Raw genomic sequence first — 19,047 nt, forward strand, 5'->3', positions numbered from 1 at the left:
ATATTAAATACATTTATTTAACAGATGTCATTTGTACTTCTAAATATTTCGAAATATCCGTTGTCAAGGAAGCGAGATTTGCAACTCTCGCGGTAACTCACTTTTCAAGCTGTGTGACCCAGATTAAATGGCTACCAAAAGTTAGCATTCATACGTTAGGGATAAATTCCTTCTTGGTGGTGGATAGAGTTGCTCTGTGCTTTACTGACTATTCATGCAGGAGTAAATGACACGCATGCACTGCAGGTTGCTCCACAGAAACGACAGAACGATGTCTGTTTGAATCAGAAAACCAAGTTAACGTTAGCATTGAAGTCACAGGCAAGACTGGGGAGACGTCTGAGGATTCACGTTAGCAACAGTGGCAGGTACCGTAGCAACTACGGACGCTTGTTTCATACACCGTTACAGCTACCAGAGCATGCCGACAGCTGCTTCGCCTTATTTACAGGGTACGGTTTATAGTTTCATGGTTTTAGTCTTCTTTATTGTTTCCTTGTTTGTGCTGGTTGGGCACTACTGTTAAATGTAGAGGTTTAATGTCAGAACTAAGTTACTGTCACTGAATCACGTTTTTTTGTGTATCTAGGGATCAACAGAGCAAACATCAACCATGAGACTGAAAACATCGCTGCTGAAGGAACCCAAACATATCCTTTTTTATGTTGTCGTCAGCTCTCTTGCTTTGTATTTCTGTTTCTGTACAGCTTGCATATATATTATATAACACAACGCCCAAAACTCTACTGTTATTAATAGTATTGCTTGTCAACACTAGAAGTCATAATAGAATGAAAACAATTGATCCCTTTCCACCATTTGGCTTGACCAAACCTGTACTAGATCAAGAAACTCACCCCATTATTGCAGAGGCTCCACAACATTTCACACAGTCGGCTAAATTACTAATAACTCACCTTTATTACTTTCCTTAACAGCAGATCACATAAAGAACTTGTGAGTTGTGTCGGCTGGACCACAGCAGATGAGCTGTACTCTTGCAGCGAGGATCATCAGATCCTCAAGTGGAACCTGCTGACCGGTGAGACCAGTCTGGTTGTCAAATTGCAAGAGGACATTTACCCCATTGATCTGCACTGGTTCCCTAAAACTGTTGGTGGCAAGAAACAGACCCAGGCTGAGATCTTTGTCCTTACCAGCACTGATGGTAAGTTTCTATATTCTCTAAAATCTGGCCGGCAGGCTAAAGGATTTTGTTTCTAAGTGCACTCATAACATCACAGTCAATTTTGTTACAAGTTTTTTAGTCAGTGAACAGCTACATTAGAGGAATCAATGACTGCTTTCAGTCACACCTATGAAGGGAGATTTAATTGAGTGAAACTAATTGTCATATGCTAATTAAACTAACTGAACATAATATCTGGGAAGAGAATTTTTACTACTATCTGGCCAATAAATTGTCTTTTTTATTCCTTAGCTTTTGCACACTGCCGAGGATGACAGCATCTTACTTCATTGTCACAAGAGTGAGGCCACAAATTCATAGTCATTATTTTTATCTTATGGAAATCTTCTCTACCAGTTTTATACTTGTGTGATTACACTAACAAAATAGTTATTGTGAGACAGACATGTTCATTTTCACAATTTAAAGGATTTTAGTTTCACAGTAGAGGGTGAGTCCATCTGTGCTCGGTTGTGGTTGTTCAATGTCAGCAAGGCTTGATTTTTTTAAATTTTGTATCTGTGTAATACTAAACTTGGTGACGCAATGTGTGTGAGATGCATCCTCTTGGTCTCTTATGTCTCTTCTTCAGCCTATATTAGATACAAACACACAGAATATGGATGTACAGTTATGGCAGGCAATGTGTGGTCACAACACTAATGGCAGTGTAGGGTTGCATAAACACACCCACAAACTGAAGCAGCAATTTTCTCTGGCAGACCAGGGAGTAGTGAAAACTCTGTTACGATTCACTTTTGCAACTTTCTTCTGCTTCTTGTCTTGTTGCAGTTAAAAAAAAAAAATCAGTATTGCTACAGTTATTGCTCCAGATATAGGAAGATAAACTAAAACAAGACAATCGTACAATTTTTCATGTTTATTAACTTTGGTGATTTTTTTTTAAAAGAAGTTTTATGTCTGGATATGTAGCATTTTGTCAGATTTGTATATAGTTGTAAAGAGAGCAGTAGAACAGCCAGGGCTTTTTTTGGGTTGGAGAACTTTATATTAATGTTGTGGCTTTCCCTAACCTTTTTTGATTAGTCAGCCTCCCTTCCCCTTGCAAGCATTTAAGCTTTTTTTCCCCCCAGGTATGATGTATATGCAGTCTGATCCTTCTCCAGTTAAGAACATTTTTTTGTGAATATACAGTTTTTTGGTAATATTTTCCAATAAGATTTTCTGCCTGCTTGCAAAACTAAATCTAGAACATCTAGTATGCTTTATTGTTTCAGGATCAGTAATATTTCCCCATTGCTAAGAGGCATAATTGCGTTGCTCATGTGTACCATTATACTAGAAATGATAATGTGCGAAATGGAAGGTGGATTGCCATAAAGAGGAATAAATTAAGTTTGAAGGTTATTGCTGCACCTTTTATTTGGAACAACAGCCCAGATGCATAATCAGGAGGATCTCAATAAAACATTTATGAATTGACATAAAATTAAAAAACGTTAATGTGGTAAGAGATTAGAAAAAAACACTTCACAAATAACAAGTAAATAAACTAAAGCATTTCTCACCCAAAGTGTGGCTACATAGCTAAAAACTGCGGATATGACTGCACATGTAATTGAAATAGAAAATATATTTTTCAAAAGTTTGTTTTTCATTTGTGAGAGACCTGCAAAACAGCTGCACGTGCCTGTTATACTGACTACCTGCTGGATCAGTAACATCCACTTTTGTTGGGATGTCCAAATTTAGAAATGGGAGAGAGCAGCAGCATGCTGATTTGCAGTTTTAGGCCACCAGAAATTACATAGAACATTCAGAATTTTTAATACACACTGCCACAAAGTATATGTTAGGCTAGCGTCTTCAATAACTGTCTCCATGCCTGATCACCCTTTCGTGTCTAGCAAATAGAAAACTGCCCTAATTTAACCAAAGGAAACCCTTTAGTTGTGGTCATCTGCTTCATGCTAAAAGTTTGTAATTTAGCTGATCAGAGAAAATACAGCCTTTTTTCTAACTTTGTGTCTTGGGATTGATAGTTATTATGCGTTTGCTTACAATGCCGGCTTATAATGTTTTGCAAGCTTAGTAAATATTGTCAACTCACTGGTTTTGGATTTGGCCCATTTGCATCGTGCAGCAACTACAATTACACAGTTTTATGAAACCACGGTCTCTGTATTCTGTGTTGGTAACAGCGGAGAGACTCATCAGTGGATTACAGCACACACTAGTGTTTTTTAATTATAGACTGTATCAACACAGGCCTAGAGTGTACACAGTAAGCATCTATTTTTTTTTTCCCCTTTATGTTTTCTCTTTATAGGGAAATTCCACCTGGTCTCCAAGATAGGACGCATCGAGAAGAGTGTTGAAGCGCACAAGGGAGCCGTTTTAGCTGGAAGATGGAACTATGATGGGACTGCTCTTATCACCGGTAAATATGACAGAGACACATTTTCATTGCCATTTAAAAATATTCATTTAAACAGCCTCATATAACAATGTGTATAGTATAGTTTTAATTAAAAAGAAAATGTAATTAATTCAGTTGTTCTTAAGGTTTATTTCTTTTGCTTCTCTAATTACTTAGCCGGAGAAGATGGGCAGATCAAGATTTGGTCAAAAAGTGGGATGCTACGCTCAACACTAGCCAGCCAAGGTAAGGCTAAAAAAAACTTCACTCATACACATAGCTGTGTAAAACTGCACATATAACCAATGATTAGATTATTAATCAATCCATATTTTAACTGATCGTTCAGACAAGTACTAATAAACAAAGCAAAATACCTGCATTTGTTATGTGTGTATCATATGCACTGTGTGATGGTCACAGGAATGACTGCTCTTGCCCGTGTGTTTGCAATATTTTCTATACTGGATTTTGAAAAAGAGCAAATTTCTAACTTTAGCAGCTGCAATTTTTTAAAGTGAAAAGGTGCTGGATTAGAAAAATGATCAATGATTTTACTGCCTGAAACTACTTCTTTAAGCCGGAAATGTAATCAGCTGAAGATGAGGAATAATATTTCTAGTTTACAAGATGCAAAAAGTGTGCACTTAGTCAAATATAATGGTATGGAGGAAAAACAACATTGAACTGATTTAGTCTTTAGGATTAATAGTGTTTTTGTGTTATTAAAAATAGTAAACAGAAAAATTAGTCTTTCAGCTTGTCTACATCTCACCTTAGCGAGTAAGCAGCTCGTTTGGTGTAGGTGTAGAATGTAAATGACAGACAAGTACTAGATGTCAAAACATTTGAGCCTTAAACATTTAAACATTTCATTGTGCAAACGTTTCACCTCAAACCACAATCTGTAGAACTCGAAAGGGTTACTTCCCTAAGCCTACTTTTTTATGTTTTTATCTTTTTTGTATGTACAAAACAAGACATGTTCAGTGTCATCATTCACATCTACATATTAAGGCTTAGAGCAACCAGTATAAGTGCTCGGTTACCATAGTTAATGTCCCCTTCTTGATGTAATTCTTGATTCACATAATTTGAATCGCAATATGAGAAAAGGCTGATCTGAGTTTTACACTAATCATAACCATAGCAGTTGCAGCAGGGGCTGAGGGAAGGCCGCTACTGACCAAGCCGCTGCAGGCATTTAGTAGACACAGCACACCAGTTACACCCTCTTTGTCTCTCTCTGTTTGACACACACACACGCACAGACACACAGTACTGATTGCGTTTGGACCTTGTGGCTCAAAAAGTTAATTTTGTGACAGTGGAAAAAGAGCAAGAATGCAAAGAAAGAGAATTAGGCTTCAGTTTTATTTATGTGTATCAAGGGAGCTGCCTTCTTCTTTTCTCTGACACACCAGTTGATATGCTCATCTGGCTCCATTAACTGCCCTTGTAGCTGGACCTTTAAAATCATTTTGTATGAAAATTATCCTTGCATTATGAAAATGTCTTGTGTTTGTTCATTCATGAGCATGTACCACACATGTGTGTACATCTGCGAATCTGTGCCGACATGCTCTGTGAATCATCTACAAGTTTTGCTTTTGAGTTGAAGCTGCTCTTTTACTCAAGCCAGATAATTTAAAATGACAGTTGGTGAGGAAATGGTTTCTTTATTCTTTCCTTGGCTGTGCAATTGCATGAAGATGTGTGGTGTGTGTATGTGTTGGTCCTATTCGGTTGAAATGGTGCTCAGTGCAACCAAAAGTAGAGTCAGTCTTCCAGTTCTATGTTTTTTTTATTAAAAGTGCCATAAAGTTTCAAAGCTTTATAGGAGTAGAGTTTTATTAAAAGCCATAAAAAAGACTCCTAATGATATATTTCTCTATCCAGCATTCACATTACAGATGGCTTACTTATTAATTGATTCATTGTGCAGTTTGACTTATTAAATGTTTCTCCTCAGTTGTGGAGCAGAAAAAAAGATGGGGGGTGGTTAAAAATTGGCTTCTGGGGAAATGGATGGTACACCCCTGCTGAATGACTGGTGCTGTGGAAAAGCTGGCAGGGGAACAGCAATTCAACCCCAGTATGTAGTAACATTTTTCCTTAGCTCAGAGCTGTTTGGGGAACGAGCTGCTGGGTGGTGAGCCGCTCAACAGACCTATAGATTCGTACAACACCTGGATTCGGTAGCGTTGCCTCCACGCCATCCTCCACATGGCACCGACATCACTGCAGGTGTTGCTTCTCTTTAGAGGCTACAACTCCATGCACACAAATTGCAGGAGCAGATGGTTCTTTTTGGGTACTACTAAGAGAGAGCTCTAGGAAGAGGCTGGAGCTGAGTGAGAGGGAGGAAAGAGAAACTCGTCTCAACCCATCTCATCGCCTTCGTCAGATTTAGATCATGTGACCAGTTGGCATTTGTGAGAAACCACATGCACCTGGAGTGGGGTTAAATGTCAGGCCCCCTCCCCTTCACACGCGTGTAGCCGCAACTCCGCTCGCACACACACGAAAAACACACACTCGCACACATGCACTCCCTCACATGTGCACATAAGCGCACACACACATGCACACACACACACACACACAAGTTTGTGCTTATACTTGAGAAGCTAGACTGATTTTTCTCAGCTGGTTTTCCTGTAAGCTAAGTGCTGCTACATAGGCTGAATGAGGTGAGATCTCTGAGGGAACATGATACCTTCTGAGAGGAGGAATTAGCTCTGCTGAATCCCATAGCTATTGTTCTCAGCAACCCCCAGTTTGCCAGTATGAAAGGGAGAAATTTACACACAAATTTAATTGCCATCTTTTAAATATCACAAAGAGAGAGTCAAAGTCCTTCTGTGCTGAACACCAATCCATTGCTCTTGTTTTGTGATTAATATAAAACTGTGGTCGTCTGTGTACCTTTACTCCTGCGTGTCTTTCAGGGTCTCCTGTGTATTCTGTGGCTTGGGGTCCAGACTCAGACAGAATCCTCTACACATCAGGAAGACAGCTAATCATCAAGCCTCTGCAACCTAGCGCCAAAGTCATACAGGTAACGCTTGCTAAACAAAAGGAATAAACTGGTATGAAATCACATAATTATTCCTCAGAATAATATATACGCGTGTCCTCCAAATTATTTCTCTGTTTATTCATTTGAGTACTTTTCTAAATAAGTTACCGTTTATGTGACCTTGGCTTCTGCACATAACTTTCTATTGGCCAGTAAAGCATTGAAGGAGGTGAGATACAACCCTGCGACTGCTAATATTAGCTACAACTGTGAAAGAACACAGCCAGGCATTCAGCCATTTTGGATTGGTTCACTTTTGAAACAGTCCAAAAGTGCACCATTTTTCATGTGCAACATCAAACTGACTTCACCTCTCTATAGATAATACGAATTATGCTATAGCTTCTAATTCAGCTTCATGGCTTTGCAGACAGCTGTCATTTCGCTTGGTGCCACATGTCAGAGCTGACACCTGTGATTATCTCTCGGAGAGAATTTGCCATATTTGAACAGGAGCTCTTACAATTTCTTGGTTTGTCTGTCTTTACACACCGCTCACAGAAAACAGACATGTTCCTTTACTGTGACAAAGTCTTAGCCTCCTAGTGGAATTGGGAATTTATGGCAATAGACATGCACTATTTTTCTAGTTCATATGTACGTTTTATTATTACTATTCTTGAAGCTAAATTACACCTGGGACCTTGGATATACAGAGGAGGATTCAATTTCTCCACCTTTTGCTTTCTCTCAGCCATGACCACACATAGAATACACAACCGAAGTGAGTACACCCTGTGGAATATCATTTGAATATCTAATTATTTTAAATTATATGAGCTTATAGTAATTACTTCTAAAATAACCAGTAGGGTATTTGCTCTTATGTACAATTAAAAACCACCAGTTTTTAATTAATTTTTCTGCATTAAAAATGTAAGCCTTGCAATTAGGAACTCAGTATAACCAAAGTTAATACACTTTTCATTACTGGGATTCACAGTCTCTCAGTACTTCTCATGACAAACCTCCTTGGCATGTAGGATACCAGTGTTGCACAAATTCCTGGACAGATGTTCTGCTATTCTTCAGAGACAAATTATTTCAGCTGCTCTTCGTTGGAGGGGTTGTGTTGCTCTATTTTTCTCTTTAAAATACCCCAAAGGTGTTCTTTTGGATTCAAGTCAGACGACATACTTTGCCAGGTCATACTTTTCAATTTTTTTCTTCTTTTGAAACTTGTGTGATTTTGGCGTATGTTTTAGATCGTTATCATGCTGGAATATTCCTCCTCTGCCAAGCTTCTGCAGAGCAAGCATCATCTTCCGAGCCAGTATTTGTAGTGTATTCACAGCCATTCGTGGCACCATCTTCAGTATAAATGTCACCACCCCAACACATCTTGACAACATGCCGCCACATATCATCACACTCCCATCTCCGTGCTTCACTGTCAGGACTATGAATTCGCTGTGGTAGCCCTGGCCAAGTTCACACCAAACATGCTGGACCCCATATGAGTCTTACAGTCTGATTTTTCAGTTGCTCTGGCAATTCTTTTTGCATGTGGAGCCATGATGCAAACAGACATAGCCCATAGGTCCAAAACTGAAAAGTAATAGTGTTCACAGGCCATTTTATGACCATGTTCATGCAGTTAGGATAATTGGATATCACAGCTGTACTCAGTTTAGTTTCGATGATCACAGGTTGTTTTAACTTGTGTGGCAGTGATCACAGGTGTATTCACTTTTGCTGCAGTGTCTACTTTAGGGCCTGTATTTTCAGTTTAGTCTTTATAAAGCATTTGTTCTTGGTCATTCATAAGAGGAAATATTCTTCTAATCATCTTAGAAATAATGCAGTTTTTGAGAGGTGATTCAGTTTTGAGTCGTTTGGCATTGAAATTGTATTGCACAAGTGTGCAGTAACCTTTGTTGTAAACTGTATACACAGGCAGAAACACACAAATGTCCAACTTCATCACCACCACAGTGACTTGGGATATTAACTGCTATGTGTGAAGAACACCTAAAAGGTTCTAAAAGACATATTTACTTGTGCTTCCTTTGGTCACATAGAGCAAGCATGTAAGGTGCAAAACATACTAAGTAAAGTGCAGGCATGTAGACTGAGTAGAAAACAAGATGGGAACATTGTAAGATATGGCTGAGGACAGCCCTTCTGTTCTTTTGTTATATTGTAATGCAATGTTGAGAGAACAAGCTCTCAGTTAGGCTAATATGAAACAATTCATAAACTTTTAACTCTGTGCAAGATTGGGAATAAATGCCAATGTTTCTGGTGCTAATCCTGGATGTCTTTATTTTTTCTCTATTTTTTGGGGGCCCAATAAAAGTAGAGGAATTTATTAGAGACCTCTTCTACTTTTCTTCATTAAAAGTTAAAGGTTGTATATGAATCGTATCACTGCATTGTTGAGATACAATTCTTTCTTCCTCTCTCTCTCCCTCTCCCTCCCTCTTACGCTTTCTCTCGTTCTCTCCCTCTGTCTCTCTCTAGTGGAAGGCTCATGATGGGGTTGTTCTGAAGGTGGACTGGAATTCTGTCAATGACCTCATCCTGTCAGGTGGAGAAGACTGTAAATATAAGGTTAGCGGTTTTCGAGTATACTTACAGTTGTCTATAGATGCCTGTTCAATTGCGTTTTAAGCCATGTTTTCCTTTCAACAGGTATGGGACAGCTTCGGCCGTCTGCTTCACTCCTCGTCATTTCACGACTACCCGATCACCTCTTTGTCCTGGGCTCCAGATGGGGAGGTGTTTGCTGTGGGCACCTTCAACACCCTGCGGCTCTGTGACAAGACTGGAGTAAGTGAAATCCCTATACTCTCCATCAGTGCCTTCTTTTTAAATTGCTGAACTCCCCCAATATAATGTGAAGGTAATCAATGGGATGTCAGTAATTAGCAATATATTACGAAGCAGATGTTATCGCTGAATGCAACTGCTGCAAGACAGGAAAAATAAACAAATGGCAAGTGGTGAAATTTAAAGATGTTGCAGCAGCCTAGTACTGTTCAGTTGCTGAAATTTTCAATATCTGGCACCTCTCAGTCTTGATGAATTAATTGGGTTGACTGTTGATTCGTGTATAATGAACCTGTGCTCTCGTGCAAATGGGACGTGCAGGCTGTGTGCTACATCAACTGATAATCAGATAATCCAAACACCAGCACTGTCTGGAACTTTGCCATAAGGCAGTCCATTCAACACCAGCACAAGCACACACTCAAATGCTCTAACAATGCAGTTAGATGTCCTCAGTCTAATACCCCTTTTACTCTTCACCAAGAAAAGATAAAAGGATGATGGTAATCATGTGCTAAACAGGAACAAGGTCATGGATTTTTCATTTTATCACAGGTCCTCTATGGTTTAGGTTTTGTAAGTTGATAAAATTCTAATGAAGATGGTTTACTCCAGGTCAGAGGTAATTCCTGTATCCTATGTTTTTCTGGTTATTATCTTGTATAAAAAGCAAATATGCTAACATGATGCATTCAGGATGCTAGCTGACACATGCCTTCACCAAATGAAATGATGCATGCACTTTGACAAACACATTTCTGATCTTGGTTGCTGTTTGAGCCCATGGTAAAGTCAACATTTTCAAATGAACAAAATGAGCACTGTATGTCTGACATCAGAAATGAGTATAAACCAACGCCCCTCAATGACACAAACTCGACCACAGAGAAGCTGAAGTGACAGTTTAGAAAATTAGCCTGACCTTTTGTATAAGCAGCTGTTGCTGACAACTTTAGCAGAAGCTGTGCAACTGTAGAGCATTGGGACAAAATGCTTTCTACATACTTCAAGCTTCCATTTTGGATCTTTTTGTTGTTGCTTATACCAATCTACCAATATGACATTTATGCTTTATAGTCAGTCTAGTCAATTTCCCTGAAACATACAGTATCTGTGGTATACTGTCAGCTTTTCCAGTGCAGTATGGTTTATATTGTGTAGCTCATTACAGGCCTCATGCTTTCTATACATCATTCATCTCTGTAAATCACATTAGGCTGCATGCCACATGTTCTTGTTACCTGGTGCTGATGGTAACTGCTGTAATGAGAGGGGAAATGAGAGAATGATGAATGGTAATTGTTGTTTTATTATTGCTGAACGTTTGGCCAGAAACAATATTACTGGTTCCCTCATGGGACATTTAGGGCTTCTTTGAGTTCATGTGGAGATGTCAGTGTATTGCTGCATCAGATTGCTGTAATCAAAACAAACAACCAGGGCTGGGTTTTGTGTCCTGATCACCAGGCATTTCATGCTCCATTTTGATTTAATTAGGATCAAATGTCTTTTTTTTTCTGGAGCACTAAAACAAATGGGCTGGAGAAAGGTCTGAGCCAACACATATGTCTTCTCCGGTGGGGTAAGGTGTGTGTTTGTGTGCGTTTTTAAGAGGTACATAAATATAGTGTGCACATTATGAACTTATCCCTTCCCATTACTTTCAGTAGTGTTTAGAAAATTTGCCAGCTTTTAGCCATAAGCTGATGAAATCATTCAAATGAAGCCAGCTTGTGTCCATTTTCTCTGTGTCAACAAAAATAAAATAAAAAAAATATTGTAGTATTAAAATTATAACAGTCAGAAATGAGAACAACTTGCTCCTTTATTTTTTATTTTTTTGGTAATGACCTGAGTCACCTTACGTCCTCCCATTATGGGTTTGTTTACGTGGTTGGTTTGTTCCATTGTTTCATCATTGCACCACTTGCTTTGCTGTGGTGTGTCTTGGTTAAGTCAGTGTGATGATGATGATAATTATGATGATTATGGCTCTGCCCTGCTCTGACTGGAGGAAGGGTATGCTTGCCTTCTCCTCCCTAAGCCCCTCAGAGACAGTGTGTACTGTAGCCTGGTGTGGGAGGCTTGCTCAAGACGAGGAGGGGAGGGGGGAAGAGAAACAGAAAAAGAGTTTAGAAAAAGAAAATCCTCCTCAAAGGTCACTCCATCTGAGTCGCTTTCTATGTGTGAAGTCAGACACGCGGTCCATCATGTTAGAGAAAGTTCTGTTTGAATTCAAATGCACACTCAGCCACTGCAATGTAATTACTGGAATACTCCATTGCATGTGAATTTCGAAACAAACATAGAAACCTTTAACCGGTTGCAAGTGCTGTACCTGTGTTGTTGCTTGGGGTTTGTTTGTGGTGCAGTAAGGGTTAAGCAGTGTGAAGAGTCTTTTCAGTTTCTAGCGTGACTAATGGGAAGGAGTTTCATTCTGTATCTGCTACAATGAAACCTTGCACTTCAACGTATTGCTGCTGGCTCAGCAGGATCAGTCCCGTGCATTTAACCCCTTCACCTCCCGTCCAGCTTGGCTCTCCTCTCATCCTAAACTATCAACTCTCTCCTACTCTTTAACTTTTTTCCCTCCATTATTGAGGGCAGATGCAGTGCGTCGCCCCCCCACCCCCTCCTCCTATTATCACCATGGAGGGTGGATGAACACACAGACATAAAAAGTTTATTTCAAGGCAAAAGTACTGGGAAATATTAGTCTTGTAGTTCCAGCAAGTGACCCGAGGACAGATTACAAAGTTTGTTCTGCTTTGTGTATCCATGAAGCATCAACATTTAGTTATTACTGAATACAATACTGAATTATTCAAGCATATTTAATTATTTTATTTGCAATTTTGTTGAGCTTGGAGTTTTTTTTTTTTCGTGTGGAGCACTTTTTCTTTTTACAGGAGGCTTAACAGCACACAAGACACAAAGAGGTTCACTGTCCCTTTTACAAGATTTGGGAGACACAATAAGTCAGTGTCTGTCTGTGTGCCTGCCATAGTATATGCATGTGCCCACATGCCTGTGTGTGTCTCTGTGTGTGCGTGTGTGTGCAACCATTGCCGTGCAAATGTGCCTGCGAGACAGCAGTCTATTTACGAGGCGCTGCAGCTGGTGTCTAGCGTCTGGACCCTGTCACGATCCCTGACACTGTCACTAGCTAACAAGTAGGACTCATTGTGCCAGGCAAGCACCCTCTCGCTTCTTTCTCTCCGCCCCTTCTCCCCCTTCACTTCTGTACACTTTTTTTTTCTGTCTCCACTGTACACCCATGCTCACATACATAAATGTAATAGCTGCTTGGTTTTGCTATTCTAATTCTTGCAGACCTTTCTTCATATTGTACAGGAATTAGAACAGGACTGCTTTTGATCTTTCATGGATTAAATTTTTTAAAAAATCGTGCTATTCAGGCACCTTAAGTTTTCTCTTGTTTTTCTTTGGTCATAGTTTTCAGAAACCATACTGACATATGGAAAAAAATAAAAAAGTTTTGCATTTTCTCCAGGATGGACAGACTACAGGACATTGACCCAAGTTCAGAAGTTGGTCACGGGCATATAAGCAGGGTAGAATCAAGAAGGCATGACTTCTTTTGACCCACCATTTGCTGAACTGACTTCCTTCAAATGAATAATGAGCCTGTGATTTTTCATGCAAGGCTAATGTCAATCTGAAGAGCCTCATTGAACCTAGTGATTGCTACTCCTCTCTCTCCTCTGATCTTCCCTAGCTAAGATCTTACTGAAGTTATGGCTGAGCTTAGCCCTGGTGTATTCCAGGTCTCTGCCCTGTTCCCACTAATAATCCAATGTCCCGATCCTTTATTCCACTCCCCCCCTTTCTCCTGTCTACTCCTCTATTTGTAGGTTACACTTAACCACAGGCAACCTAGTTAGGATCAGATGGTTTTAATGTTAGCCTAAGGCTGAGCCCTATTTCTTCCCGACAGCCTTGTCCCGTGTACAAACAAGAACTGTCTCTAGAGATGAATGTGTTTGCAGTTTTCCAATGTGATAACAGCCATCACCCTCGCAAAATTTAGGGATACAAGTAGTCATAAATAATATGTCAAAGTTATGGCTCATAATGGCCACGTTGTTTTTTAGGATTAGGGTACGTGCAAGTGTTAAACCACTGGTATCTACTTGTGGATGCTGCCTGCTATTTCATAAAATGGTCGAATCATCCTCAGTCATTAAAATCCATGATTTGTTATCTATAGCAGGGATTTTCTACTTGCTCCACTGTCTTTGGAGCAAACTAATTCTTCCTTTGTTAATCCACTTTGTGCCAGTACACTCGTCTAACAGCTATTCTGCATGAGCTTATGTGGGAGATTGAGCCACATCATTTCCCTCCTAATTGCCTGTTGGTCTGTAAGATCCAAGCGTGTTTTCCTTTTTAAAGATAGAATTATCCCATTCTGAGAATAAGTGTAAATCTTTCCCTCTCTTTCTTCCTTCTGCTGCTCATGCCTCCCTCCTCCCTTTGGGTTTGTTGGACTACCTTGTGCTTATCAGTGCTCCCCCGCTTGGCTCCCTTCCCCTTATGCCTTTTCCCCGCCCCTTTTTACCTCCTTTTTTTTTTTTTTTTTTTTTTTCCTGGGTGAGTCCAGCGGTCCCCTTAGGGCCTTGCTCAGCACTGCCACTTTTGGAATGAGTCCATGTTTAGCTGGAATCACCATTGCTCCTGTCTCTCCCTGCTTCTTTCTCATCCCTTCCCTCTTTAACTGCACCCTCATTCAGTATAGGATCTTTGTCTGCTATCATTATAGCTGCCAACCATTATTTTCTCTCAGAGAGTGTATTGCTCTTGATTGTCCGTTTAGTCTGCCAGTCTCATTGCTGTCTTCATTCTCTTTTTAACTGTAGACTCTCATCCTCTGTGACATACCACCTTCTCCATTACAGCATGACTTCAGGCTTCTCCCTCCTATCAATTAGTCCCTCTAACAGTTTTCCCCTTTATCACTGGTGAGCATATACCTGAGCCTTGTGCTGGCAGTTCGCTACCAACCACTGGCCAGCCAACATCTGGAAATTGCCGCTGCTGGAAAAGAATTAAACGTCCCAGAGTTTTGGTCCCGATTGTGAACCACCGTTAGTGGAGCATGAAAAAGCAAAAGAAACCACTGTAGATTTATTAGAGTGCCGAGCCTTTATCTGTTTTCATCACACGAGAAGAGGACTTTTAGTACTGTATGGTTTAGGCAGCAGAAGTAGGAGAGACAGGCACACGCGTAGAGAATAGGGGGTAGAAAAACAGCAGAGAGGGAGAGTTATACGGGGGAGAAAAGATGAAAAGTAAAGTCAGAGTGAAATTATTGGCATAGGTCTGACAAAGAAAAGAACATGTGCACATTAGAAAAGATGGTGACTGTTTGAAAAAAGACGAGTAAGTTTGAGTGTGTGTCAGAGAGAGAGAGAGAGAGAGAGAGAGAGAGAGAGAGAGAGAGAGCGAGAGCAAGGGAGCATTGTCAAACAAAGAGAGTCCTGAGTCAGCACCAGAGCAGTTTTCTCCCCAGGCAACGGGGTAGGGCTACTTCTCTCTCTCTATTTCTCTCTCTTGCTCTCTCTCTCTCTCTCTCTCTCTCTTCACCCCTCCCTCCCTCCCCTTACAAATCTGTGCTTTTGCATGCTATTTCTTGCTCTCTGCACTCTTCCTTTCTGTTCTTCTCGCTGTAGCAAGAACAGAAAGCTCCCTCCGTACATTGTGAACTGAACTGGTAGAAAGAGAGCGCAAGTTCTGAAAAGAACAACTGGGGTCTGTCTCGCCCTTCAGAGCTCTCCTCCTCTACCGTTTACCCTTATTTTCATGGGAATCGTTTTTACTGATTCCTCTTCGCTCATTTTGATGTGGCTGCCAGTCCTGACGAAGCATAGTTGAGAGTGTGTGAATAGCATAAGACTGTAAGATGCGATACTTACATGTAGACTTAATCTATCATCCCAAGGAGCTCATTAGTTTCCCCACCAGAATGTGAGGATAATGGTTTCTCCTTTGTATTGTAGGCCCTTTGTGCCGAACAGGCTTTGGTTTTCTGTGTTGCTGAACTCATTTTGGCACACTCTGTGGAACAGTGTATACTAAGGTCCATCTTGCAGATGATTGACCCCAATTTTTTAGTGCAAGCTTGTGTGAGTGTGGGTGCCTGTGCGCGTAAAGTGGGTTAGAGTAAAAGGCACTTGTTGACATGGTATTACTTTTACACCTCTCTAGAGTTCGGCTAAAGGCTTGCCTTGTTGGAAACCAGAAAGGAGGGGAGCATGAAAAAGAGCTGAGAAAAGAGAGCAGTTGGAGGGGTGGGGGGTGGGGTAGTGTGGAACTGTCCAATATATCCTTTAAAGTTGGCCTAGGCAGTGAGGCTTGGAGGATTGGTCTCCATAAAAGACGGTGGTTTCTCTTTCCCTCAAGTCTCTCTCTCTCTCTCTCTCTCTCTCCCTCTCTCCCTCTCTCTCTTTCTCTGTCTCTCACTTTGCCCCCCCTCCTTTTTTTTTCTTCAACCCCTCCGTCCCTCCCTCCCCCCACGGCTGGAGTAAGAGTATGACAGTGAGACAGTGCCCTGCCAGCCCCTCTGGCAGAGTCATCATTCTTAGCAGCACTAAATCACTACCTCTACTAGCTAGACAAACATGTCACACTCGCGGAGAAAAAGAAGGAGAAAAAGAGGAAAGGGGGATAAAACGGTATAAGGAGCGAGGGTGATACTTGGTGACGAAGGCAGGGAGCAAATACAGGGCTTTGGTTGTGCACACAAATAAGGGAAAGCAAAGCATGTGTGGAACTGGGGTATCACTTTGAGCTTTACTGCCAACCCAGAGTTCATTAAGGGCTGTTATTGAGGACTAGGGCTGGGCTGGAGGCAATGGACCAAGATCCAAAAGAGGATGATTTGAAAGGGTTTAATTTTGGCTGCACCCCAGGGTTCCTCCCCCCTTTCTGCTGGCTTCCACATGGATCAGAATGGTGCTATGCTTTGACATTGACTATTTTATTGACTGATAGCTTTATTTGTTGTAATTTGTCATATATATTTGCCTCCACTGTACTGGATTTGTCACCAGATATGCGTATGCATGCAGCTTGGTGTTTGTGGTCGTATGTGGATGCTTGTCTGTGCTTGCATTCTATGAAAACAATATTCATAGGTCTGTGTGGTTATCAACATATAAATATTATAAAGACTGGCCACTGTGTGAGGATGAAATTTACATTAGCTGTTATCAACAGGTAATACGAAACCCTATGAAGTACAACTCAGAGGCTTGCTCTAAGTGTCCTACAAATTAAACAGTTTGTGTAGGGATCCCATTGAAAGTTGTCTTGGCTCATTGGATACATTTTTCAAACCTTTCAACCTGTGCAGGGCTTCAGATGAACTAAGTACTTCAGCATATTCTTGACCTGCTGTCAATGATGTAGCAGGGTCTTACGTGCTCTGCCATTTGTAGCATGCCAAAACACATTTAAATACCAAAATTACCTGTATATGTCTGTGTGTGTGTGTGTGTGCGTGTGTGTGTGTAGGTGTGTGTGTGTGTGCATGTGAGTGTGTGCGTTTGCAAGTGCATACGTGCATAGCTGGTGCTAATAGAATTCTGCTGTCCGGCTCACAGCTGTGTCCTGCTGATGAGTCCCAGGAGGCCCCAGCATGTGTCTATGGTTACTATGTTGAGGCTCCAGCATGAAACCATGTGTAGATCATTACTCTCTCTCTCTTTTTCCCTCTCTCTCCTGCTATCTTCTAGTTTGTCTTGCCCCCCCTCACACACTCACCCCCCTCTCTCTCTCTCTCTCTCTCTCTCTCTCTCTCTCTCTCTCTCTCCATTTCCCCTCGCTCTGCCAAAACTCCAACTTATGCCACTCTACACTCATCTCAGGCCCAGCCTCTGTATCTCTGCGGAGCCAAGTGGGTATTTCAGTACGGAGATTTGCAGAGCTCCTCACACGAGCCTGTGTTTACAAATGGGCTTATATGATAGCTATAGTGTGTTATTGCCGAGTCAGGGAATGCAAATGGTTTAGCGTGCAAGGCATTGTATAGTAAATATGGCAAATTCACCAAGTGTATATTGAACACTTTAACAGCTAGAAATGTACATTGCGTTGTGCTACAAGTTGTAATGTTATAATAGAACAAGGTTTTCTAGTTTATGTTGCATTGTACTTTATGCATTACTTTTACACACTCAGATATTCATTGAGTTTCTTCGCAGGACCACTTTAAACCTGAAAACCAAACAGCGAAGAGGAAATTGTGAAGACAAAAAATGGATAACAGAAAATAAACACTTGCATAGTACACAGAATAACATTGTGTTTTGCAAGGATGCTATTGTTGACGTGAAGAATGGATTTTCTTTGTGCCTCTGACAGTAGTCCTGAGAAAAAAAAACAACACAATCTTGAACAAATAATACAGGTACTAGTTAAATTTGGTATAAATCTTGCAACATCAGCCTTACGAATTATGAAAGGGCTACTTGTTGGCTCATTTCCTCATACACTTGACTGATGTGAAGCACCACAGTTTAAAGGTTTAGTTCAAAGTTACATAATTTAATGTCTGTGATGTCTTGTAGCAGGTCAAACTTAGAAACTTGTGCATATGTATGTGCACATGCTGCCAAAATGACAAAGAATATGAATTTGGTAGCATTACTGCCTCAGTATTACTTACACAAAAAACAGAATTAACTTTCATAGACTGTCACAATTCCGCAGTTAAACATGAACATTAATTTACAGTTATTTATTACTTTATTATGACAGCATCACCTCAACTAAAGGTTGTGGTGATTTCGATCGCACAGCACATCTTAGAAGACGCCTCTCAGCCAGAGCAGCTCCCAAAACATAGGTGTGACCAGTTCTGGACAGAGGCTCAGCTTGTCCTCATCCTAATCAACCCCAGGTTAACCCCATCCCCCACGGAGGGGTCACTGCAAACTGACATTTACAAGGTCTCCTAATCTGCTGCAAGACCGATGAGCTTTCATTCAAAATGAATTCCCTGTTTCTTCAAAGCAAATGGCTTTGTTTTTAGTTTCGCTCTTGAACACTTTGTCATCTTTCAGCTTTGGTTTTAGAACAGGTTTTGTTTTGAAGAGTAGATGTGTGTCAGCATTTTCAAACATGCACGCCCTAAGTCTGTTTATGGCGAGATATTTGCCTGTATATGTCTAGTGTCCATTACACTCAGACATGTTGTGATTATTATGTGCAGGGAGTTACTCTATGTACCTGCACTGCCAGGTCCTGTCCTGCACATAGACACACAGGCAAACTAAAGCCAGCTGGCTTTGCAGAGAGTCTGCCATCTGTTCTGATTTATGTAAGACTGTTAACCCTGGACTAGGTCGGCTCCCACTAGCTCACTAGCACAGTGTTAAACTAACAGAGAAGATAGCCCTCCTTTCACTTGTATACAAATTTCACAAACTTCTATGGTTGAACAGTTTGGGAGTTTGTTGCATTGCGTGTTGAAATAATGTGAACCAGTTGAACAAAATTTCATGTTGAACACTTCTATGTAACTTAACAGTGGCAGATAGTCAAAAGTAGAACTCAGCGCTTTTGGAAACAACACAATTTCAATATTTTGTTCACAGTGTA

General features: G+C 40.7%; 1 protein-coding gene across 2 annotated transcripts in view; it reads left to right on the plus strand.

Annotated features, from left to right (window-relative positions):
- The first annotated feature begins 127 nt into the window (after window positions 1-127).
- The window catches only part of ift80 (intraflagellar transport 80 homolog (Chlamydomonas)), a 36,493-nt gene continuing 17,573 nt past the window's right edge, over window positions 128-19,047 (plus strand). Inside the window, exons 1-8 of one of the 2 annotated variants that reach the window (XM_008298520.1) lie at window positions 128-452; window positions 590-650; window positions 947-1,168; window positions 3,480-3,590; window positions 3,747-3,815; window positions 6,521-6,630; window positions 9,115-9,204; window positions 9,286-9,423. In XM_008298520.1, coding sequence (XP_008296742.1) covers window positions 614-650; window positions 947-1,168; window positions 3,480-3,590; window positions 3,747-3,815; window positions 6,521-6,630; window positions 9,115-9,204; window positions 9,286-9,423 — 777 coding nt within the window. In that variant the 5' untranslated portion in view covers window positions 128-452; window positions 590-613. The remainder of the gene's footprint in view (window positions 453-589; window positions 651-946; window positions 1,169-3,479; window positions 3,591-3,746; window positions 3,816-6,520; window positions 6,631-9,114; window positions 9,205-9,285; window positions 9,424-19,047) is intronic. The other variant, XM_008298521.1, reaches the window with a different exon arrangement.

Source organism: Stegastes partitus, unplaced genomic scaffold (genome assembly GCF_000690725.1).
Source record: "Stegastes partitus isolate 25-593 unplaced genomic scaffold, Stegastes_partitus-1.0.2 Scaffold1323, whole genome shotgun sequence".
NCBI lineage: Eukaryota > Metazoa > Chordata > Actinopteri > Pomacentridae > Stegastes > Stegastes partitus.